Source organism: Vigna angularis, chromosome 9 (assembly GCF_016808095.1).
Source record: "Vigna angularis cultivar LongXiaoDou No.4 chromosome 9, ASM1680809v1, whole genome shotgun sequence".
NCBI lineage: Eukaryota > Viridiplantae > Streptophyta > Magnoliopsida > Fabales > Fabaceae > Vigna > Vigna angularis.
The window spans coordinates 11,413,154-11,438,841 of record NC_068978.1 but is presented as its reverse complement, the minus strand read 5'-3'; the positions used below and the strand labels follow the sequence as shown (position 1 = coordinate 11,438,841).

The following is a 25,688-nucleotide window of genomic DNA, read 5'->3' as shown; positions in this document are numbered from 1 at the left end:
TTTCAGATTTGAACCAAGACATAAATGTTTTGTTATGCTCCATCAATTGCCATTTCTCTGATTGTCTTGGATTTTTATTCTTAACAATGGCTTTCTGTGCTTCCAAAAAAGGGATCACCTCATCTGTGTTGTTCAATATATAAAGATGCGCTTGCAACAATTCTTCGCGATCTTTTGTCACCACATTGACACCTCGGATGCTTTTACTTGTAGAAAATTTATTCAACCATGTTGTGCGAGGAAATCCTATTGGATTCGTTGATGTCATGTAATCTGAACAAAACTCGATACTTTCTTCAGCAATATACCTTTCAATCATCGAACCTTCAGGACGATATGGATTTTTAACGTACCCTTTCAAAATCTTCATATAACGCTCAATAGGATACATCCATCTTAAGTATACCGGTCCGCACAACTTGATTTCTCTAACCAAATGAACAAGTAAATGTACCATGATGTCAAAAAAAGATGGAGGGAAAAACATCTCTAGTTGACACAAGATGATAACAATCTCGCCTTCAAGTTCATCTAACTTTGTAGGATCGATGGCTTTACTACATATTGACGAGAAAAATGAACACAACCTGTTTATGGTGTGCCTAACATTTTTGGGCAAAATTCCACGAATAGCCACCGGTAACAACTGTTGCATTAAGACGTGACAATCGTGAGACTTCATGCCAACAAGCTTTAAGTCCTGCATTGACACTAAACTCTTCATATTTGAAGAGTATCCTTGTGGTACTTTGATACTCTTTAAACATACACAAAAACTTATCTTCTCTTGTCTAGACATTGTGTAACATGCAGGGGGCAAATAAGTACGTTTACCAATGTCCTTGGGTGCCAACTCTTCTCTGATATTCATGTCAACCAAATCCAAACTAGCATTCACTCCATCTTTTGTCTTTCCCTGAATGTTGAGTAATGTACCAATCAAGCTATCACACACATTCTTTTCTACATGCATCACATCTATGCAATGTCGAACATCTAACTTTGACCAATATGGAAGATCAATGAATATTGATTTCTTCTTCCAAGGGGTCGTTACAGATGACTTCTTCGATGTTTTCCCAAATACATGATGTATTTTATTAACTTTTTCAAGAACTTGAAGGCCAATAAGTGGATTTGGTGCTTCGTCCCTCTCTTGATCTCCATTGAATGCTTTTTTTAACCTTCGATATGGATGATTACGTTTTAGAAATCTCCGATGACGCAGATACACCGTCTTTCTTCCATGTTTCAATTGATGAGCTGCAGTGTTTTCTTCACATATAGGACACGCTTTATGACCCTTGACACTGTATCCTGACAAATTACCATAAGTAGGGAAGTCATTAATGGTGCAAAATAACATTGCACGCATCATAAAAGTCTCTGAAGCGAATGCATCAAATATTTCAACCCCATCAACCCACAAAACCTTCAAGTCTTCAACTAGTGGGCTTAGATAAACATCTATGTCATTTCCAGGCTGCTTTGGACCAGATATCATCATAGACAACATCATGTACTTCCTCTTCATGCACAATGCAGGAGATAAGTTGTAAATTATCAATATAACTGGCCAACAACTGTGATTGGTACTTAGATTACCAAATGGGTTCATTCCATCAGTGGCTAAACCAAGCCTAAGATTTCTACACTCTTTACCAAATTCGGGGAATTGTCGATCAATATTTTTCCATTGCTTTGAATCAGTTGGATGACGAAGCAACCTGTCAATTTTTCTCTCATCTGCATGCCATCTAAGGTTTTTAGCATCTTTGGGATTCGCAAACAAACGCTTAAGTCTGGGCACTATTGGAAGGTACCAAACTACTTTCAAAGCAGATCCATTTTTTTCTATCTGACCATTATCTTCACTATTGTTTTTTGACTTGTATCGTGATAAGCCACATTTTGGACACTTTGTCAAAAATTCAAACTCTTTCCTATACAAAATGCAGTCATTGGGACAAGCATGTATCCTTTTATACTCCATACCCATTGGACAAAGAATTTTCTTCGCATCATAACTACGAGTGGGCAGTGTATTTCCATCTGGAAACATTTCATTCAACAACGTCAACAGTTCTGTAAAACTCTTATCAGTCCATCCATTGCTCGCCTTCAAATTCATGAGCCTTAACACCGCTGACAAACGTGTGAACTTAGTTGAACCGACGTACAAAGGTGTTTCCGCATCAGTCGACATCGTCTCATACACATGAGCTTTGGCAAAATTTTCTGCTCCAATATCGCGGATCATGTCCTCCAATTTGTCTTCATCCGGTCAATCTTCTTCCATGGTAGAATCAGTAACATTTACAGTTTGAGAGTCAGTGGGAAAATGCATTTCTTCACCGTGCCATATCCATGTTGTATAGCATCTTAGAAAACCATCACATATAAGATGTTCTCTAATTTGAGTTGCGTTCAACTTTCTCCCATTCAAACAGTTCACACAAGGACATCTAAACTTCACTTCATCATCACTTCTCCCCTCATTACGTTGCGCAAATTGTATAAATTCCTCTACACCTGTCTCGTACTCAGCACTAATACATGGTAAATTAATCCAATTTCGATCCAGATTCCTAAATATTACATAAAAAAATAAGCTACTAAAAATCAAACTTGCAATTTCATACATATCATTGAAACTTAGTGAATAATATTTTAAGGTTTATAAATAATGCAAGAACTACAACACACATTACCAAAACTATAGCAAAAACTATACCATACATTATCAAAACTATAGCAATTTCATGCATTACCAAAATTTTAGCAAAAACTATACCATACATTACCAAAACTATAGTAATTTCATACATTACCAAAACTATAGCAATTGTTATTATGCAAAAACTAATGAAGAAATCATGTTAAGAATGCAAAAGGGCATAAATACCTGGAACAGGGGCGGCGAAAAAGCTTGGTGCAACAAAGGGAAATGGCAGCGGAGAGGAATGACAGGCGTTTCAAACGATTTTGATCGGCTAAAACTCTTTCTTATCGTCAAAAACGAGAAATGACCGAAAAATTTTGAGTTTAAACGGTGCAAAAACGATGGCCTGAGATGGGTGGTCGCGGGAGGAGAAGAAAACGCGAAAGCGAAACTGCGCGAAGAAGGCGACACTGTTCCAAAGTTTTATTTTTTAAACTTGACTGGGGAATCTACCGCGGTTCACTACTTAACCGCGGTATAAGATGGTTATATGCCGCGGTTTCACAAGGAACCGCGGCCTATATTGATTTAAAAAATTAACCTTAATGGCATTTTTGAAATTATTTTTAAAGTATATGCAGCGGTTCAGCGGGCAACCGGGGTATATTCCTCTAAATATTTCTAATTCATTTTAAATTTATTTCAGGTAGGAGAATAGGTCGCGGTTACTCTGAGAACCGCGGCCTATACCCCTGTAACGTGCTGAACACAACTGTCTCCCCAACTGCCTTTTGGGGAATATCAGTAGGTGACAGGGGTATATGTCGCGGTTGCTCTGAGAAACCACGGCATATACCCCTGTAACTTCTGAAATTCTCTGACTGACGGAAAAGTTCAGAAGTTACTGCGGTATATGCCGCGGTTTCTCAGAGCAACCGCGACATATACCCTTGTAACTTCGGAAATTCTCTGACTCAGTCAGCCCCTGCAATAAATTGGCAGGGGTATATGCCGCGGTTGTCCAGAAAACCGCGGTATATACTCTGTTATTTAATTTTTTATTCAGACGTGGCATCAAAGGGGATGGTTGACTGGAGTATATGTCGCGGTTCAGAGGGGAACCGCGGCATATTGGTTCGATTTATTTACAAAACTGCCACCGCGCACCATTATGCTGCGGTTTCCAGTGAACCGTGGCATAATGTGCGCTGTAAAAACCCAATTTTTTACTAGTGTAAATACTTTAGAAAGTGACATTAACAATTAATAAAGAAGAAGAATTCATATATGCATGAGAGTGATTAGGTGAAATCTAAACCCCAACAACATCTTCATATCATAATACCAACATCATCATTGACTTTTGTGTTTCTCTTCAATTGATCAAAATTGCATTCATATTTACTTTCTTGTGTTTCATTTAAAACCCTTAATTAGTTGAGTAATCACATGACTGTCTAGTGTCGTGAGTCTCTTGGGAAACAATACTTGGTCTTACCATTTATTATTATTTGATACAATTCGGTAAACTTGCCGAGGTCTTAACACCAGGACAATGCTCATCCTTGAAAATCCATCCTTCTTTACTTTTTCGAAGCCCCAAATGATCCAAAAATAATCTTTCAATTTCATTCTTTTTGTTACAGCTAATAATAATCTCATTTGTGGTGTCCACATTTTGTAATCTCAGAATTTTGCTAATGAAGACAGCGTATGGTAAATGATATTCATTCTGCTTTGTTAACCTTCAACATATAATCACCGTTTATAGATGCCCAGTTTGTGTGTGCTCTTGTTTGCAATGCATACAGCAGGTACACATCTTCTGCATTTAGCAATGACTGATCTTCACCTCTTGGAAGTAAAATCCATGTGATCACCTATGCGCATATTATTTCTTGTTTGCTTAGATGATCAATACTAAAGGAGTTATACTTCCCTATCATATCCTGATCTTTCAAAAAGTTGATATAGATATCAACTTTGTTGAACCCTATTATGCCATGATGTTCTTTCAGTCCTCCAGGCTGAAATCCAGCAACATATTTCCATATGGAATCATCAATGTGGATAGTCACACCCACTACAAGAAAATTGCGTTTTATATACTGATTATTATATACGGATTTGAATCTATATATAATAAAAATGTTACATACAGATATTATATACGGATTTGTTATATGCAAATATTATATACGGATTTGTAATATACAGATTTTATATATGGATTTATAATTAATTAATTAATAAATAAATAAAATTAAGTTATTTTAGAATGCATATAGAAAAAGTCGTCAACCCTTTCTTTTTTTTCTCACTCGCGCTGCAACCATTTCTTGTTTGGAAAAAGGGTCGAGCCACTCAACATCCTTCTCAATCCCACCACCAAACCTATTCTTCTTTCTCTTTCACTTCAACCCTTCCTAAATCAGTGTTCTGGTCGTGGTTCTCTCTCGTCGAGCCCTCCTTCCCCTTCAATGGAGCCTCGGTTCTCTTTCCTTGAGCTTTCGTAGGTCGCGCATTGAAACCCTAATTTTCCCTCATTCGAACTATCATTGTGCAGCCTTGGTACCGTGGTTAATTGGTAAGTAATGTTTAATTCTGATTGAGCTAAATTTTTTAATTGCAAAAACCCTAATCCTCTTTTTCTCTCATCCATTTTCGATTTATGCAATTCCTCGCGCGATAAGGTTCTATTTCTTCCCCGCAAAGCTATTTTGCACGAATTTCTTTTTTCTACATTTATTTCCTCTTGTTAATCGCCCAAGATTTAAAGCTTTTATTGCACTAAAAAACAGATACTTTTCGTGCTTGCGATTTGATTTCCGCAATGGCCTCCAAAGCTCCTAGATCGAAGATTGATCACGAGAGTAGAGCGAAACTGCAAAAGGTTAGTTCGCGTGTTCATCTTCTTCATAGTCGTCTCTCGGTTTTTAATTTGTTTTTGTTTTTTGTTTGGATAATTCCGGCTTTGAATGTTGCTGTTGTTACTGGTTGAGAAATTAAAAAGAAACTTATTAATAATTATTTAAATAACACTTGTAGTGATTGAAACTGACTAATAAGAAAAAGAACGGTAACAGGAGTTAAACTGCAGTGGAGGTATGGAATGGTGCTTAGATTTTATTTATATGGTAAAAATAATTATGTTAGTTAAGCTTTACTATGTTAACATAAGTTGCTGGAGATTTGCCCTTGGCTTTATGGATAGTAAACCATGCCATGGTATGGCAAGAGAATGTTCCTATTATGGACATTTACGGGGTATCAAGAGAAAATTAATCTTAGCTGTTTGATATCATTACATAGATGGTTAAGAATAGTTTTAGGTGAACCAATTTCTATCATAGTGTTCTGTAACTGAAATCCTGGGTAAGCAAGGGACCTTTTTGATATCATTACATATAGCAGTAAACACAAGAATAACTTATTAATCCTTTCAACTTATTTTTCTGCTGTAGGTTTCATTTAATTTGCTTGAGAAGTACTTGGAAGCACACTCAAAGGCCTCCATGTGGGAAAATGAGCTCCTGGATGTAGGCTACCAGCCTCTGTGCATCCAAATTCTCTACACAGTAAGGCTCTTAATTTTGAACTAAGAACTCCAGCCTCACGTTTTGTTTCCTTAGTTGGTATAAGGCTTACTCCTTGCATATTATTTTCTCTGTTAGTCGTGTACTCTGTGTTAGATGGCTTACTCCAAGTAACATTTATTTTTATACTTCTTGATACACTTGATAAGGATATTAATTTGTTCTCCATGAGATTGAGGTAGTATTGTATAGCATTAAATAATTCACTTTCTTCGACAGTTTTGTTAACATGAAGAATTCAATTCTCTATTTGATTTATTTGAACTTAATTTATTTACTTATTAAGAGGTATTTGTTTCAAGGAATTATGGTAGGATTATTTGCCCAGCCATCGATTATAGTAACTTCCACAATCTCATTTCGAATTTCTTTCACCAATTTATTAGTTTTTTGTGATTTGATCTTCTGTTGATTTTACACCTTAATTGTAAAGTTCATTTCAATCCAATCCAATGTATTATGAGGTAGAATGCATTGGTTTTTGGGATTTTGAAAGAGTTTAAATGCGTAAATTAATTCTCCATCAAATAACACATCTCATGTAATTCACAACATAATTCAAATTTTAAGTTAAACATAATATCTTAATAAAATATACCATAGGTGACAAAGTCCTGGTTAATACATAAAAATAGATGTTAGTTCATAATAATCTCATGAAGAACAACTTTTTTTTAATAGATGTTAGTTCATAAAAATAGATGTTAGTTCATAAAAATAGATGTTAGTTCATAATAATCTACTGTCATTGTTATCATTGTGTTTTGACTAACAATATTTTTTTCTTTGGTTAATAATATGACTTATTGTTTACAATAAGTTGAGTCTTATATTTTTATCATAATATCTATAGGTTGTTTACCTTTTCCAGCCTTACTTGATATCTGTGCCTTATTTTCTTTAGTCCATTTCAAGTATAAGTGTATCTAACTGCCTATCTACTACTATCCATTAGGTGTTTCAGGGGAATACTTGAACTTCTACAAACAGATCAAAGTTTCATGTAAGTTTTGATAATAAAGCTTTAAATGTAATTTTGAAGCCTTTTTCTTTAATAAAATTGAAAGAATGCTATTGGATTGTTATACTGTAGGTTAGCACTACAACCTGTACCAATCATATGTTGCAATACAACTAGGGATGCCATAACTCTGGTAATTATAATAAGCTATATCTTTTGCAATACAACTTCTAATCAAAATTCATAAATTGTATCGGTTGTAAAGTAAGTTCAATCCTAGTATAGCATTTGTCTATACAATAAGTAACAATACTATATAAAGGTCACCAGAGACATAGCAAGAAGAGTTTATTACATTGTATAAAGGAAGAACGGGAGATTTAAGAGGGCAATTATTGTTACTTTTGGGATTGAATTAGACAGGTATTTTAGGAAGATTAGGATCCGTGCATAATCCATAGAGTATGATATTTTCTTTGATTTGTCTTAATAGTTCTTTTTTGGTTATGTGGAAAATAATGTTTGACATTTTATTCCTTGTACAATTAGCTGAACAGAAAATGAACATTTAGTTGGTTTCAAGCAGGAGGACCATCTTATGCAGTAGAGTTGGGAAGGCCAGATAGGAAAGTTTCAACAAAATTATGTGTTAGATACCATATACCTCATCTTGATTTCTAAGACCATATTCTCTTGTAAGTTGTGAAAAATTTCAAGAATAAAGCTTTTGAAGATTACTTTAAATTTAATTTATGCCTTTTCTGGTTGCTTTTAAATATTGCAAGTGCATGAATCATCTGATATTTGGATTGCTCTGTTTGCATTAATGGTCCTGTTAAGTTTTTTTTTTATTATAACCACTTATTAGTTATGAACCTGTTTGGAACAATGCAAATATGTTTATGTCATTTATTGTTTAGTTTAGAACATCTTACTCACATGCAACTTCTAATCTTGCTACCAAATCCATGATTTAACCACACAATTTATAATCCTACTACATTTTTTGTCTTCTAAATCAGGTTTAGTATAGTCTGTTTGTAATAAGTTGGAGCTTGCATACTTCAAATTGGGAATTCGAGAGCTCAATCTATATTCTTGGTTTATATATATATATATATATATATATATATATATATATATATATATATATATATATATATATATATATATAATGATCATAAAGTCTAATTGCATTCTCCAATAATAACTACAATGTTATTATTGTTAGATGAAACTCCAATTCTCTAATCTTTTTAACATAGATAATGGCATTAAATTGATATGTTGTACTAAGTCAAAAATTGCCTTACATACTGTCAAAAATTGCCTTACCCATTATGATAGGAAACATATAGGAGGGAAATAGAAAGTTTTCTAACCTATTTTCTCAAAATATTAGGAGTATCTCGTCAATGTTAACCCTATTTGGATCTTGCGACAGGTAATTAAACTTCCAAAACTCATTAAAATTTAGAAAAATGAAAAGTTATACTCACTTGGCTCTTTAAAATTTAGAAAATGAAAAGTCACACTCATTAAACTTTTGATACATTAATCTTATTTTTTTTCTTTTATCATGCTCAATCCAAACCATGTGTTAAGTTCATTTCTAATTCACATTCACTATATCAAATTTTAATTTTAATTTTACAAGTTCTATCTATTCCCTTAATCTTTAAAATTATTTTACAACTTTTATTTCAATGTAAAAGATATATAAGATTTAAAGAGTAAGAGTCTGGTTGAGAGATGTTTTAATTAGAAATTTTTTACATGGTTTATATTTAACCTTTTATATTTTATAATACCTTTCTATTTCCCTCCTACATTTCCTATCATGTCCCACTCCCTCTTAACATGCAAACTGATACCTAAACAAAGGACTCATACCACCAAGTAATCAAAATACCTTTGTGCAGATTGCAATTGTATTTATTTACTTACTGTTGTATAGAAGGGCCTCCAACAACATTTAAATCACATTCTAGTAGATTAGGTTACTGTGCATTAATCTTGGTTTCATTCTGCTTATCCTAACACAATGTAAAAAACCTTTTATAATGCTATGAGTTTTTTTAAATTCATCTTAATGTTCTTCAATGTTTTGACCATCTTAATTGTTTAATAGAGTTTGTCAACTTTATGTATGACCATCCAATTGGCATATAGTGGTTCTGACCCACCTCCTCCACTCTCAGCACAATCTAATAAGGAGAAGGGAAACAGCACAATCTAATAAGGAGAAGGGAAAAAGCAATATGTGGTGAAGTTGTTATCATGGTGATGGAGTGCAACAAGATCAACGCCCAGATGAAGAAAATCCTTAGTGATTGATTATTAGGAAACTCTAGACCTGTCATTCTATGTTGTTTGACATCTTATGAATTGTAAAATTTATTGATTGCATATTAGGAAACTTTACACTTGTCATTCTATGTTGTTTGACATCTTATGAATTGTAAAATTTATATTGTTTTGCATCTTAGGAGTAATACAATCTATTTATGAATATATTAGACATTTTGTAAACTTATTTTGATAATGATTTTTATGTAATATATATCTCTTTTAAATGTGAAATGTTTGATATGGTGTTGAAAAAAAGTTATTATGATTACTAGTTATATGTATATTACAAGTTTGTGATTAATGTATGTGCAAGTGCTGAATAATTTTTTTTTTCTGTAAAAAATGTTACATACGGATTTATATACGAATTTTTCGTATGTAACTATATACAGATTTTACATACGGATTTTTCCGTATGTAAATTACATACGGATTTTTCCGTACGTAAATTATATACGGAAAATTCGTATATAAGTTATATACGGATATATCTGTATATAATTTATCTACGACAGTTTTATATACAGATTTTTGTCCATATATAAGTCGTATGTAACCAAGTGTTATATACGAATTTTGGACTTTATATACATATTTTTGCTGTATTTAATTCTATTTTTTCTTGTAGTGACCCTTTACTCTGGAAATGAGATAGTTCCTCTCCCTCTTTAAGTTGGCATAGAATACTTTCACAAGATTAGGATAACAGTCTCCTTGGAGTTCAAAAAATTGTTAGACCGGAGTTAACTAACCATTCTTGAAACATTTGTGTTTGATCACTTCTTTGAATCCCCACTAACAGATGAAGTAAGTTCGTTGTTCGTCATCACTAAACCAACCAAAAGGATTTGCTTCTCTGACCAAAGAGGCAGGGCGCTTTCCAGGACGAGAAGATGAAGTGGCCATGACAGATATTGAAGAATTTAAAGAGACTTCTTGATTCAAATAAGAGTTTTGTGTTTCACAGTTTTGAGACTATCACAGTGTATACAAGTCTATCACATCAGATGATTATAAAGGCGTGCACTAAAAACACATACTTAGGCCCATTCCAATTTTCAAAATAAGAAAGCCCATAATAGAGATTATTAATCGGTTTCATTAAATCCAAAGTCGACTTACTGTTTAACAGCGTGATCTCAAAAACAGAGAAACACATGCCCAGAACATATTCGACTTAACACTTAATAGAATAGATTAAAAATCGAGCAACTTAATTTTCACTGAAAACATTCACTCAAACAGGCATACAACAAACATGAATTTAACAATCAATCATACAAACAATTTTGATGCATAATGCTTTAAGAGAAATACAAAAGTTACCACTTTTTGAATCTCAAGAGCTTATGAATACTACATTATAGTTCATCCTTGAGTTCTATACTACTTCAACTGCAGCTACTTTCTTGCAAAACAATAAAACAATTTTGACGCTGGTACCCATTTGAACTTGGGTCCTGTCTTGTCAGTCGCAGGAGGCAGTTCGTTAGGAATCCATTTGTATATTCCTTTAGGAACTCCAACCTTTATGTAATAGCAGTTTCTAACATTGTGACCAATGTTGTTGCAGTAAAAACAGGCATTAGTAGCAGGTTTACTCAGATCAATAAATTTCTTTGAGTTTATCCTATTACTTTTAGCCTTATAACCAATACCCTATCTGTTGATTGCTCTTCCTGAAGCTCTTAGCACAACATCTAAATTTTCTTTACCTTGTGTAAATTTTTCAAGTGAGCTAGTTAAGTAATCAATTTTCTCAATATGTACTAGAAAGTTATCACAGTTTTTATCAACAAATTGTATCTCAGTTTTAACTGTCTTTGCATATTTTAAAGCAATTTAAAGTTCTTTTTCTAGCTTTTCATTATCCTTTACTAGATTATCAATTCTATATTCATAGTCTATTCTCTCAGAGGATAATTAGTTTACCTTATACTGGAGTCACATGGCTTCTGCATGAACCTCCTGAAATGCATCCAACAACATGTGGTACTTGACCTCTATTGGCTCATTTTTGAACTCTTCATCACTATCATAGTCTGAATGTGTAGAGCCTGCCATAAAACACAACTTTGACTCCTCTTCAACGCTGCAGTCATCATCACTTGAAGATTTAGTATCACTGTTCTCTCAGGCCATGTATGCTTTCCTTTGCTTTCTGCTCTTGTCCTGAGGATACTTTGTGATTTTATTTTTGCTTGTTCTTCAAGTCTGAACATTCAGGCTTCATATGACCTTCTTTTCCACACTCATAGCACTGTAGAACATTGTTTTTTGAATTCTTTCTTCCTCTTGAAGGACCTGCATTGTTAGTGGTAGAACTTCTATTTTTCATAAATCGATTAAATTTTCTTACCACCATGTTCATGATTTCGTTGTCATGCATTTCTGCTTCTGAATTAGTTTTTGGCTCAAGTTTCTTTAAGGCTTTCTTGCTCGTCGCCTTGAATGCAATTGACTTCTTTAAGCCTTCCAAGTTCTAGTTCATGCTCCCTGAGCTTTCCAAACAGAGTTGCCATATTCATGTTGGTTAAGTGTCTTGATTCTGATATGGCTATTACTTTTGGCTGCCAACTCCTCTCGAGACTTTTCAAGATCTTGATTTTGATCACCTCTTGGTCAAACACGTTGCCGAGAGCCATGAGATGATTTACTATATGTGTAAATCTTTTTTGTACTTCATAAATCATCTCACCAGCTTTCATCCTGAATAGTTCATACTCTTGTACAAGAGAATTCTTTCTGGCCCTTTTCACTTCTTCAGTTTCTTCATGCATCACTTCAAGAACCTCTCATATTTCTTTGGCCCTTTTACATTGGGAAATCCTGAAAAATTCATCCATGGTTAGTGTAGACGCAATAACATTTCTTACCTTTACATCATACTGCACTCTACGGTTTTCATCCTAAGTCCACTTTGAGAAATTTTTCAAAACAAATTTTCCATTTATAACATGAGTGGGCTCATATGGACCGTTTAGAATTGCATCCCAAACTCCTTTATCCACGGATTCAATAAAGATGTGCATCCCTAGTTTCCAAAAAGCAACACACTTTATTATTTAATATTTAAGCATATAAATCAATAATGTGGGTTGGACTTTCATCTATAGAAAATATTATGTTTTTTTAACTTTCATAACTAGTGGACATTTTAAAAGTTACTTTTGTTTTTATTCTAAAGAAAATTTAAACATTAAAAAGTAAACCTAGTTTTAAGAAGCAAAATGAAAATAATAATAAAAAGTAAAATAAGATACAAAAGCATATTAATTATGACAATAAACTATCATGTTCGGTGTATATAGATATATCTCTTAATTTCATTTGTTCAATCTTACATCTTTATATTTCTTTTTATGACAGCTGAATTCATTACAATATAGAAGGATGGATTTTGAAGAATATTGTACAGTTGCGTTAAGTGTGCATCAATTTGAAGCTCTTGATCGTGGTGAATAAGATGCTCGTTGTGCCTATGAACTTTATGCATCAAAATCAACATTGTTAATGAACATATTTTTCAATCATATTTTTAGTATTTTAATTTAGTATTGAATATTTTTTTTTAATTTTTATATATGAACAATTAGATGTATAAATCATATCAATATGTTGAATAATGTAGTTTATTTTATATATAATATTTTGTTTTAGTTCATATTATTTCATTGTCTGTGTCGTTAATAAAATTAATTTGATCATAATCTCATTTTATCAAAATCAAAAACTAAAAGAATATAATCTACACACATTTTCGGCAGTTTTAACAAAACTCCCGATAATTCCGGTGGTTTCTCAAAAAATCGTCGGTAATTACTTAGCGACGCATCTTTTCCCAACGGTTTTTCTAACCGCGGGTAAAGTACTTTTCGGGGGTTAAACCCGTCGGAAATGACATAAATTACCCCCAGTAAAAATCTATATTTTTGTAGTGAGTAAATACTCCCTTTCTCAATCTCACCAAACAAATAGATTGATCAGAATTAGTCACTTTTCCCATTTGAAAATTCTCATTTCACAGCTGTGAATGGATAACCCTAAAATATTGTTTGGAAAAATAACTATGCAAATTTTGTTTGGAAAAATTGTAATTATGTGAAAACCCTAAAATATTAACACACCAATCCATCAAATATTGAGAAAGCTCATTTTTTTTTCAAAAGAACATGCAAATCCAGATCAATAATAAGCCTTTTGAGATATGTTATATAAAAATGAACCATTACAACACAAAAACAATGTTTGACATAGCAAAAATACCATGGTAACCAAGTAATTGGAATTCCCAATAGAAAAATTAAAAAGGGTTCTATACATTATTTACTAAATGATTGGGTTTGTAACAATAACCAAACATCATGAACTAATGTTATAACATTATGAGTAGCTTTTACTTCAAATAATTTATAAAATGTAAAGTAATCAAATTTAAATGACAAATTTAGTAGTGTGGTTCAACAATTTGGTATGACTCAAAGTGAGGCAGATCCTTCAGTCCTTTAATGTCACTTAAGTGTTGGATGTGTCTATTTGATAATATATACTGATGACATTGGTCTTAGAGGTAGTGACCACCATGGCATTTCCCAAAGGAAACAACATCTTTACCACCAATTTGAAACCAAATATCTTGGAAAACTCAGGTACTTCTTGGGTATTGAGGTAGCAGAATCCAACGATGGTATTGTTATATGTCAAAGGAAGTATGCATTGGATATTTTGGAGGAAATTGGGTTAATGAATTCAAAACCTATCGACATATCCAAGGATCCTAATACCAAACTCGTACCAAATCAGGGATATCATATTTCAGATCCTGAGCAACATAAAAGATTGGTTGGAAAATTAAATTACCTTACTGTTACTCGTCCTGACATTTCCTTTACACTTAGTGTGATGAGCCTATTTCTCAATTTTCCATGTGAAGATCATTGGAATATAGTCATCTATGTATTAAAGTGTTAGCAAAATAATGAAGACGAAGTTTTGATGATGTCCAAGTCAAGTCACGATATATCAAGATTCATGAAGATCCTTTGAAGACTTCTTTTGTTATAAAAAGCTTTTGTAATAATTATAGTTTAAGGTTTAAAACTTAGATTTGTAGTAGGTTTTGATTCTTGTACTCTCATACTTTGTATTTGCTGTTTAGAATAAAAAACACACGGTTTTAATCGATTAAATCAAGTATTAATCGATTAAAACATTGCAGGTGCTGAAAACTCAACTGGCATGGAAATAATCAATTAATACCTATTTTAATTGATTAGTTAATCGATTAATCCTTAAAATAATCGATTAAAGATGACCGTTGGAGTTTTCTGACTTTAAAAAACTAGTCATTGTACTCATTTTAATCGATTAACACTTGTATTAATCGATTAAAAGCGTTAAATGGCTGGAAATGAAGAACGGAAGAGTATTTGCGTGAGTCTATAAATAGGCTCTCATTTTCCATCAACATCAACTCTTCCCATGTGCTCTAGTACTCAGAAATCATTGAGACTTGTGTGTTCTTGTTCGGCTTGTGAAACTCGTGTATGCGGAGCTGGTGAAGTGTTGCTACGGTGACAGAGGAAATAGTCGGTTCATCCTTGGTGTGTCTAAGGAGGTGTTCGGAAGAGGAAGTTCATCCTTCCTGAAGTATTCGAAGGAGGTGTTCATCCTTTGTGAAGACTCAAAGGAGGTGCAGGTTCATCTCTTGTGGTATTAAGAGAGGTGGTTTCTAAACTTTTACAAATTGTTTCTTTGTGATTGTAATTTGTAATTGTTTTGTGAGTAGTAAATTGTTTATCTTATTTTGAGATAAGCGACTGGACGTAGCATTGGTAAGATCTGAATCAGGATAAAATCATCTGTGCAAATTTCTCTCAACCTTAATCTCTTTATTTGTCTTTATTATTTATTTGGTAAGTTTAATTGAGTAGAAATTAAAAGGCACACATTCGTATTAAAGCCCTCTTGGTTTGTTATTCCACGCTAACCATTTCATTGCAACCGCTCTGACATAAAGTACATTAAAGGATATCCTGGAAAAGGTTTATTATAAGGTTCCAATACCCATACAAATGTTTTCTATTCAGATGCTAATTGGGCAAGATCTCTTTCTGATAAAAGATCTACTTCTGGGTATTGTGTCTCTATTTGATACACTATCGTTGAAGTTATTAAATTAATACTACTATACAAGGCAACATCACTATTGCCAAGTTAGTAGTCAAAAAAATAGATATGGTTAAAGTAATCATGAGTCATTTCCCAACGAATATGGAATTGTTATTCAATACTTGATTCTTATGGAGACTTTAAAAGATTAGTAAATGTTATGCTAATGAAATTCATGTGTGAAGAATGTTTGAGTTTAATTGAAGAACAAATAAGAAATTTAGAAACAATTATAATGAAATAGGTTAATTTCACTACTTTTTCAAGATAAATTCATCATCGGTAATCCACAGATTATTGTTTCATTTATTATTGTTCGGGTTTCAAATTAATTAAAGTACATTATTAATTAACTTGAGGGCGATCTTACAATTAATCAAAGTAGATTCTCAATCAAAAACAAGACATTTCTAGATTATTCAGAATGAATTCAACCAAAGTACATTCTCAATCAAATCCTATTGTGTTTAATCATATCTATCCTTAAATCTCCTAACCAAATTAAAAGTTCATTAATCAAAGTAAATTCTTAATTAATTATAGGTAAAAATTCTTACCACCAACCAATGTAGATTCTCAATTAGTAGCAAAAATTGTTTAATCATATGAAAGTTCCTAAATTCAATCAAAGTACATTCTCAATCAGACCTAGAAACCTTTGAATTCATATTGTTGATAGGGGGAGCACAATGTTAGATAAACCCAATCCCTATAATGTTAGTTTTTGATGATGACAACACATTGCTAATAAAAACACATGTGTGAGTACTGTGTGATATATATGTTGAATGTGTACATGCTTACTGTGTAATGTGCACGTATATTGTGTCTGTCACATTTGTTGAACATATTATATTGATTGATGCATACTATTGTGTTTATGAAGGGATTATATTTGTGTATGCATAATATATGTTTTGGTGATACGAAAACCACAAGCACAAAAGCATATCTGCATGACTAAATCAATTACAGTGGAATGATAATTAATTAAGGTCATCAGAAAGCTTGAGTTTTAAATTGTGGCAAAACAACTAGTTTTGAATCGATTACATTAGTTGTTGAATCGATTAAAACTGGTGTATTTGCATATATCTTTTGCAAAATGTGTTGTGATGTGTTTTGGAAAGAAAAGTTTTCAAAAATCTTCTAAGTGTTAAAGCTTAATCGATTATCTTGATTACGCATTTAATTAAGTCCATTAAGATTTGGAAACTGATTTCATATGGTCATAACTACTATAACGGTCATATTTTTAAATATGTTTGACCAACATTTAATGGAAATAGATTGTATTAATTGTGTATTCAATTAAGGAGCCAAATTGGTTGAAATTTTGTTACAATTGTTTAATGTAACCGATTACGTAAGTTGGCTAATCGATTTCATAGCGTCAGGATTGACAAAAACTATATATTGACGCATTGATTGATTTTCTGTAAGAAAATTGAGAATTAAACTTTCATATCTGATTGATATTTGTTTGAGAAGTTTCACAGAATGATACAAAAGCTCCAAGAATCAAGAAAGAAAGTGGTTTACAAAACTTGAATAATTCTTGAGTAGAAAACTTGACTGGATTGAAGAGACTGATCGTTCTGCACAACTAAGGTGCTTTCTATGTGATCAAGAGAAGAAGATTCGTAATCTTTGATTTGCGGTTCCTTGTGTGTGTAGCCAGGAAGAAAGAGCGGAAAGTTCTTTGTACTTTGAGGGGTGTCTCAAAGGGGTGACTACAGGAGAGGATTGTTCTTGTTGCAGGGTCTTGGTATTGGCTATATTAGATTAGTGAGTTAGAGAGGTGGTTTACACTTTGACAGATTGGTCGCTATAAAGCCTTTGTTATAAAAACTCAGATCTTTATAGTGCAATTGGCTTTCAATCTCAAGTTAATCTAAAGGACAATAGATGTAGAAGCCTAAAATTCCCTTTAAGTACTTCTTAATTTTCCAAAATTGTGTAGAAGCCTAAAAAATCTCAATATTTGCACTTTATCCCTTTAGTTCTTTTTCAAAATTGCACTTTAGCCCTTTAGTTGATCAGTGACTGTTTGACCAGATTTTGACCAGATTTTGATTAGATGAGATCTGCCAATTAAGGACTGCAACGTGGCAGCCTTTCCCATCCCAAAATCAAAATTAGGGTTTCAGATTGGCAATCTAAGGAGTGTTTCTACGCTATGAGAAGAGACGATCCTACGATGGTGTTGAATCTCATTCCCAAACAGTAGTGGCTATGGCACGATGATGAAGGATCGAACTTCTGCGATTGGATTTTGTGTTGCGCGAATTTGGTTTTTTGCTGGTTGGTGATGGAGATGGCTTCGCGTTTTGCGATTTTCAAGTTAGTGGCCATGGATGTTGCTCACGAATATGGCTGTTATTTTCTGATTATAGGATTGAATGGAGGTAGTGCACTCTATCGTGATGAAGGAAACAAAGATGGTGGTTCGTTGGATGGTTGACGAGAACGCGATGACATTGCGAGGGAGGTCATGCATATGGTTCACGATGGAGTTGTGATTTGGTTCTCGCGATGTGAATGGGTTTAGCGCGAGGGTTTCTTCGTTTTGAATCTGCTTTCCCTATAGGTTTTCACGGTGGCTTTCGCAGAGAAGGATGATGGAGGAGAAGGCTATCATGGTTGCGCAAGGAAAAGCTTCTAGGTGCGAAGAGGATGAACAAGGTTGATGCGTGATTTCTAGGTTTTTCTGAGTGTAGGTGAATCAAGATGTTGAGGCACGATGTTGATTCGAATTCGAAGAGGTCGCGATTAGGGTGGTGCGAGAGGTTCAACAAGGTTCTGCGTTTTTTGGGTTTTTTTGTTTTAGTAGATTCAGGTGGTGATGGCTTCCATGGAGGACGAAGGAAGTTGAAGAGAACGAGGGAGGCGCGATTCGCTTTGATTACGGTGGACAATGGAGGTTCACGGTGGCTAATGGTGGCGTGACATGGTGCTGGTGGAGAATGGTGGACAACGACACGATTTAGGGTTTCACGGTGGCCCTATGGTGGCACGTGGTGGCTTGATAGAGAGGAATATAGTTGCTAGGGTTTCTGCTGGAGGTTGAAGATGATGATGACGTGTCATGGGTGATGATGTAGTAGCATGTAGTGTATGGAGGATTGGGACATAAGGCAACATCTTATAGTACCAGACTTAAGAGTGTAGGAAGGGTACAAATAGGAATTTATGAGGTGTAGCAAAAAAGGCTAATTGTTTGGCCTGTTTTATAAAAGAGAGGTTTACTTGTAAAAAATTAGGGCTGTAGAAGTAAAAACTGACTGTTTGACCCATTAACTGAAAAAAGGTGCATGTTTGTAAAAATAGGGATGCGTTACGCTCCTTTAACCTTTTCATGAATAAATTTTATTTTCCAACTTGAACCACTTATTTTCATGTTTTGAATCAATTAAACTTTAATTCTACATCAACAAACATTAGACTATCCAAAATAATTTATGTAAGTAAAAATCAAATTTTAAACCTCTTTAATTCCCAAACTCAATAAAGTCAATTGTCACAAATCTTATTCAAATTAATCATTTAAGAACAATCATTCAATTAAAATTTTGAAATTAAATCACTAGTACAGTAAGGGAAAACAACACCGGTTCTTTTGGCCCATAGGTAGCGGTTTCTAAACCGAGGCATATCTAGGCGAGACAAAAAGTGGTGGACTATTTGCCTCAATTCCGAATTAAGGCATGAAAAGATAAGATTTTGACTCGGTTCAAAGTTAACCGAGGCCGTAGGTGTTTTTTTTTTTTATTCTTTTTCTTCTTTTGTACACTTGGTTCAAAAACATCATCAACCAGTCACTCCATCATTTGTAATTGATCAGAAGGAGCAATCCAGAACAGATAACTGATTTTAAAATTAACATACCCAATTCAGGAGCATCCACTCTCCGAGCTCTCGTTCTCACTCGTGTAAGCCGCACACGTGCAATCTTTCAAGCATCTTCTCTACACTCTCTCATTCCGATCATCGCCACTACACACGCCTTCGAAGTGTCTGGAACCTTCACATGTGTCACCTCCACAACCCCTTCTCTGCTTCCACACATGGACACATTGCTCTTCCGCATGCAACCACCTGACCCGTCTCGAAGAAACCACTCCCTCTCGAACCTAGGTTCGAACCTCGGCAAACAGTTGCACCGCCTGAAGTTGTCGAAAACAACCTACGCTCGCGACCCAGAAAAGAGAGAAGAAAAGATGAAGGTTGAGTTGTCGCCACGACCTCGTCGCCACCTCGTCGTGCCTCACCGCGCTTGCCGCCAACATTGAGTTTGCCATGGTGAAGAAAGAGAGAAGAAAGAAGATGGAGTTTGAACCCTTTCAGAAACGCCACCGCTGCAGAATGCCCTCGCCGCGACCTCGTTGCCACCATATTGCCACCTCGTTGCGGCCTCACTGCAGTCTCACTACGACTACGCCGCGACCTCGTCGCGACCTCGCTATGACCTCGCCGCCACCTCGCCATGCCTCGCCACACTCGCCGCCAACGTTGAGTCTGCCGCGGTGAAGAAAAAATGCCTAAGCTTTAAGCTGCTTCTGGATTTTGCAGAGGAGAGAAAAGAATGGAGATACCCAAGTCTTCAAAATGAAATTAGGGTAAATTACCCCTTTTGGATTTCGAAACCTTTATGCCTCGGTTGGTCAGAAGACCGAGGTAGTAGGCAATTTCAAAAAATTACCCAATTTTAGGTGGGACGTGGCAGAACATTAGGCCTCGGTTTTGCTTTTAACCGAGTTAATTTTGCTTTTATGCTTCGGTTCGTTTGCAACCGAGGCGTATAAGTTTGTCAAAATTGCAAAAATACCACCGCCTTTACATATGCTTCAGTTTTCTAAAAACCGAGACGTATGACCCGTGTTCTTATCCCCGATTTGCACTAGTGAATCTAAAATGTGGGCATAAATATGTATTCATCAATCTCTATTTGTGGTAACTTGAGTTCTTAGAAGAGCAAGAAACTTTGTGGCAAGATCTAGTGCAGAAGCATAATATAGAGCTATGGCTTGAGACACTTGTAAACTTCTTTAACTTAAGCAATTTCTTAGAGAATTATAATTTGGAGATGTTACTTAAACAAAACTTATATGTGACGATCAAGCAGTTCTTCACATTAGTTATAATCTTGTATTTCATGAAAGGACTAAACAAATTGAGATTGAATGTCATTTCATTCGAGAAAAGATTGTATTTGGAGACATCAAGACTGAGTTTGTTAACTCAAACGATCAGTTAACAGATATTTTCATTAAGTTTTTAAAGGGACCAAGAATTTATTATATTTGTAACAAGCTTAGTATATGTGATTTATATGCACCAACTTGAGAGAAAATGTTAAAAATATTGTGGTATATGTTAATTAGGGAAACATAGAGGTTAGATGTATTACGTTTTATGTTAATTAAGAAAACATAGACTTTTGATATTGTTTGATATTGGTAAATATTGTTGATATTATTTTTAATAATATCTTATATTTACCATATTTATGTTTAGTTGTCATATATGCTTATATAATTCTTCATTATAAATATATTATCGTATGTATGTTTTAGACACAAGAGAGATTAATCATATACCCAATTTTACTATATTCAACCATAATAGTGACCAATTATGTTAAAAATGCACTTCTGAATCTTACTATCAACTTTCATCAAATATTTGCGACTATCCTACACTTCTGAATCTTACTATCAACTTTCATCAAATATTTGCGACTATCCTACCTTAACCTTGTGTTTTTGGTGACAAGTAAAATATAAGATGAAGAAGAGGACACATAACTACTAAGGAGAATAAGGTGAAAGAAGTGGTCATCCTAGAATTTCAAAAATTTTAGTATAACCAAATTAGGCAAAAGTAAAAGGGATAAAAATGACAAGGTTTTATCATTCACTTATTTTAATCCATCTGCATGCTGAATAGAGGGTTTCAAGAGTATTTTCACTACACATATAAATCTTCTTAGGTATCATGCTTGGATTGGAATGACTAGGAGAGGTTGTGCCTTATGCAACGTAATCCCATATTTCTCAGATATATCCATGTCTTGTGGCTTTTGTCCATCTTTGAGCTTCCAATTATACTTACATAGAAGAGAGGCCAATACAATATGCACAGTTCTGGAAGCCAATGGCAATCCAGGACAGATCCTTCTTCCTGCTCCAAAGGGTATTAGTTCAAAATCTTGGCCTTTAAAATCAAGGTCACTTTCCAAGAATCTTTCAGGTTTGAATTCATCTGGGTTTGTCCAAATATTTGAATCTCTACCCATGCCCCATACATTAATGAAAATTTGGGAACTTTTAGGTACCATGAAGTCACATAGTTCAACATCAACTTCTGGCTTGTGTGGCACTAACATTGGAACAGGTGGATGCAAGCGGAAAGTTTCCTTCACCACTGCTTGTAGGTAAGGAAGCTTTGAGATATGTGATTCTTCTAGTTGCTCACCTTTGACAAGGACTTGGTGAAGCTCTTCCCTCACTTTTTCTAGCTTTTCTGGGTTACGTAGCAACTCAGCCATAGCCCATTGTATAGAGCTTGATGTTGTGTCTACTCCAGCCACAAATAAATCCTGACATATGTGGCCAATTAGTAAAATAATATACAACATCACATAAAAATTTTACACACACACGAACACTCACCAGAAACAAATGCAGAACATGAGGGCGAGTCACTTGTGAATTGTCTTCAAGCATGAGTTCCAACACAGAATCCAACACGTCCTTGCATGCCTTGGCTTCATTTTCTAATGCCCTTAAACGCAATCTTTCTTCTATTAGTCCATCAAAAAACGCTATTAACTTTTCAAAGTAACCATTCATTCTTCTCCGAGTACCCTGTGGATCAAGCATGCGAAAGATTGGAAAAAAGTCAACAACATTAGGCCTTCCAGCTTCTTCCATGATGCCCCAAATGATGTCCTTGAACTCTTGAGATTTGTCAGAAGCGTAATGAGCTAAATCCATTGAGAAGAAAGTGTTTGATATGGAATTAAGCACAGTTGTGAAGGAAGCCTCACCAATATCTAAGGCTTCACCTTTCTGACATCTTTCCTTGACATAATCCATCAATTCTTGCACCTTCCTCTCTCGACCAACTTGTGTGGAATCAAGCTGCCGAGAAGAGAACACTTTGGTGGCACACGCTCTCCTAAGGGTCCTCCACAGTGCTGAAGGTGGCATCCATGCCATTGAAAGTATGTGATGATCAAGAGCTCGAAGAGTATCTGGGATTTTTCTGCTGGAAAAGATTTGATCATGTTTTTGCAGTACTTCTTTGGCAACATGTGGAGAGGAAATGACTATGGTGGTAATGCTACCAAGCTTGAGACTCATAATAGGACCATAAATTTGAGAAAGCTTGGCAAGTGCTTGGTGTGGCAGGTTTCCAAGCTCCAAGATATTTCCTATGATGGGAAAAGGGTGAGGCCCTGGAGGGTACTTTGAGGTTTTCATTGGTTTGAAGGTTGAGATGAGTAAATGAATGGTTACACACACTATGGTGATTTGAAGAAGTTGAAGAAGGTACTCCATTGTTTTGCTTCTCTTGTGGACACGGGAAAAGAGAATCGTAAAATTGAAAGACTAATTCCTCCCAACAAAGTATATATATGGAAACACATTTGTTAGTTTAAAATTTGACAAAGATTTCATTTCTACTTCGTTTAAAATATAAAATATGAAAAGATATTTATTCACGTCAGTTGCAGAAACTCCAAATTAGCATTTGATATATATTCATTAAAAAAAAAGCTTATAAAAATAAGAGATTTTTTTCCATCTGTTTAGCCAAATAAATCAACAAAGTCTGCGCTTAATAGTCATGATGAGAACGTGACATGGTCCTTGCCCATAAAAACAAATTTGAATGGACCATTAAAGTGTGGCGAGAATGTCTTAAGATAATAAATATCAATTGTTTTTCATGTCTAATATCTAAATTTTGTAACATCCCAATTTTTATATTTTTATAGTATTCTATTATTATTATATTAATCACATCTTCAATATTAATAAAAAAAATAGTAATTCAAATAAATAAAGGATATAAGATACTATTACAAATATTTAAATACAAATTATATATATAATACATTCTTATTACTAAGAGATATTATATTAAATTAAGAATGTAATAGATATTTACAAAAATCGAGACAAAAAGCAACAAAACTTTCAACACTATATCTCAACTCCTTCACCTTGTAACACCTGTTCATTAGAAACATTCTCCTCTGCTCCCATCATTAAGGTGATCATTACAAACAAGAAGAAACAAAACAGACAACAAACACAGAGAAGAAAGAGTAAGTTAATGTATCAAAAATTGTTATATATCACATTTATAGAATTCAATATATAACACAAATAAAACAATCAATCTTAAGTCATATAATTCTTTCCTTTAGACTTAACCATCCAAATACATATACTGATGTCGGGGTCATGGAAGACTTGTGCATGTGTGGTGAAACAACCTACCATCCAAACTATACCACACAAGGTTAGTTTGTCAAACACCTATGATCAAACTCACCTTAGGCTAAGGACCTTCTAATACTCCTTACGACATAATCATCCCTCTCTACTTGAGGATGGATGAGTATTTGAGTGTCAAAATCATTCCCTAAATCCTGAAGTCCGTACTTCAATACATTATACATTATAAACAATCATCTTAACGATTGAAATCCTTATAGTATCATGTACAATTTCATACTCACAAACTATTTCATATCAACTTTAAATGAGACATATATATATATATATATATATATATATATATATATATAACATCTATTTAATCTTCACTAAATTTTCAATATAAACATGTAAACATCCACACAACACATCTAAATCATTTACAAGAAACTTATGTGCCAAAATAAAATAAAATAAAATTGGAAGACCATAGAAGCAAGAAGAATTGTAAAAAGAGAAACTTGGTACCTGGTGCTGAGCAGCACATCCTTATCGCTAAGCAATGTTCTTTATGCAAAGTTAGCACTTGAGCGCCACCTTTATACTGCTGAGCGTCAAGCTTGTCGGCTTTCTACCGCTTGGGTGCCACTGAGCTGCCACTGAGCATCATACTAGAAGACAAACTTAGAAACTTGATCTATATGCACTCAAAACAAATCCAAATGACCAAATTGATATCCTTAACACTATAATTGAATAAAAAACATGTTTATAATTGAAATTAAGTAGCAGTTTACATAGTTGGTCATGAATGAGATCTACGAAAAACTAATAACTCAAAAACTCAACTTAAATCTTACATGTTCTAAACTAGATTTCAGAAATCTAGGTGGCTAAATAAGTTAAAAATGACTCAAAAACAAACTCCAAACATTCAACTTTTTTTCAAAATAACTAATGTGGAACTTTTTTAATTACAAGTGAAAACAGAAAATAAAACTATACAAGTGAAGTGAATGAACTTTATTATATTAATAAAAAAATCAACCACATATTCTACTACAATTAATTGTTCTCTTTTTATGAAAAGAAAATAAAATGATACACACATATATAAATAAATAAATATATATAAATAAATATAGATATATATATATATAAATATATATATATATATATATATATATATATATATATATATATATAAATATATATATATATATATATATATAAATATATATATATATATATATATATATCAACATATATTGTAAAAATCTAAAATGTAAAATGAAACTATACATTTATGTTTTTTTATATCGAAATATAAATGTGTGATTTTATTTTATCTTTTCATAAAAATAAAAAGAGAACAATTGTAAAATATGTGGTTGATTTTTTTTTTAATATAATAAAGTTCATCCACTTGTAGTTTTATTTTCGGTTTTCACTTGTAATTAAGAAATTTTCACATTAGTTTAAATTCATATTTT

General features: G+C 33.7%; 1 protein-coding gene and 1 long non-coding RNA gene across 9 annotated transcripts; one reads left to right on the top strand and one right to left on the bottom strand.

The window, feature by feature from the left end:
- Positions 1-4,968: 4,968 nt before the first annotated feature.
- LOC108337204 (uncharacterized) lies at positions 4,969-9,702 on the top strand. 8 transcript variants are annotated; one of them, XR_008245408.1, is made up of 7 exons: positions 4,969-5,249; positions 5,464-5,555; positions 6,127-6,240; positions 7,214-7,261; positions 7,352-7,412; positions 7,806-7,914; positions 9,421-9,702. It is a non-coding gene; the product is annotated as an uncharacterized LOC108337204 (long non-coding RNA). The 8 variants fall into 8 exon arrangements; XR_008245405.1 differs by having other exon boundaries at positions 9,351-9,702; XR_008245412.1 differs by having other exon boundaries at positions 7,769-7,914.
- Positions 9,703-21,330: 11,628 nt separating this feature from the next.
- Positions 21,331-23,373, bottom strand: LOC108337825 (cytochrome P450 76T24). The gene is made up of 2 exons (XM_017574423.2): positions 22,417-23,373; positions 21,331-22,343 (listed from the first exon to the last, which is right to left on the bottom strand). The coding sequence occupies exons 1-2, from the start codon at positions 23,305-23,307 to the stop codon at positions 21,738-21,740; spliced, it is 1,497 nt and encodes a 498-aa protein (XP_017429912.1). The 5' UTR covers positions 23,308-23,373; the 3' UTR covers positions 21,331-21,737.
- Between the last annotated feature and the right edge of the window lie 2,315 nt (positions 23,374-25,688).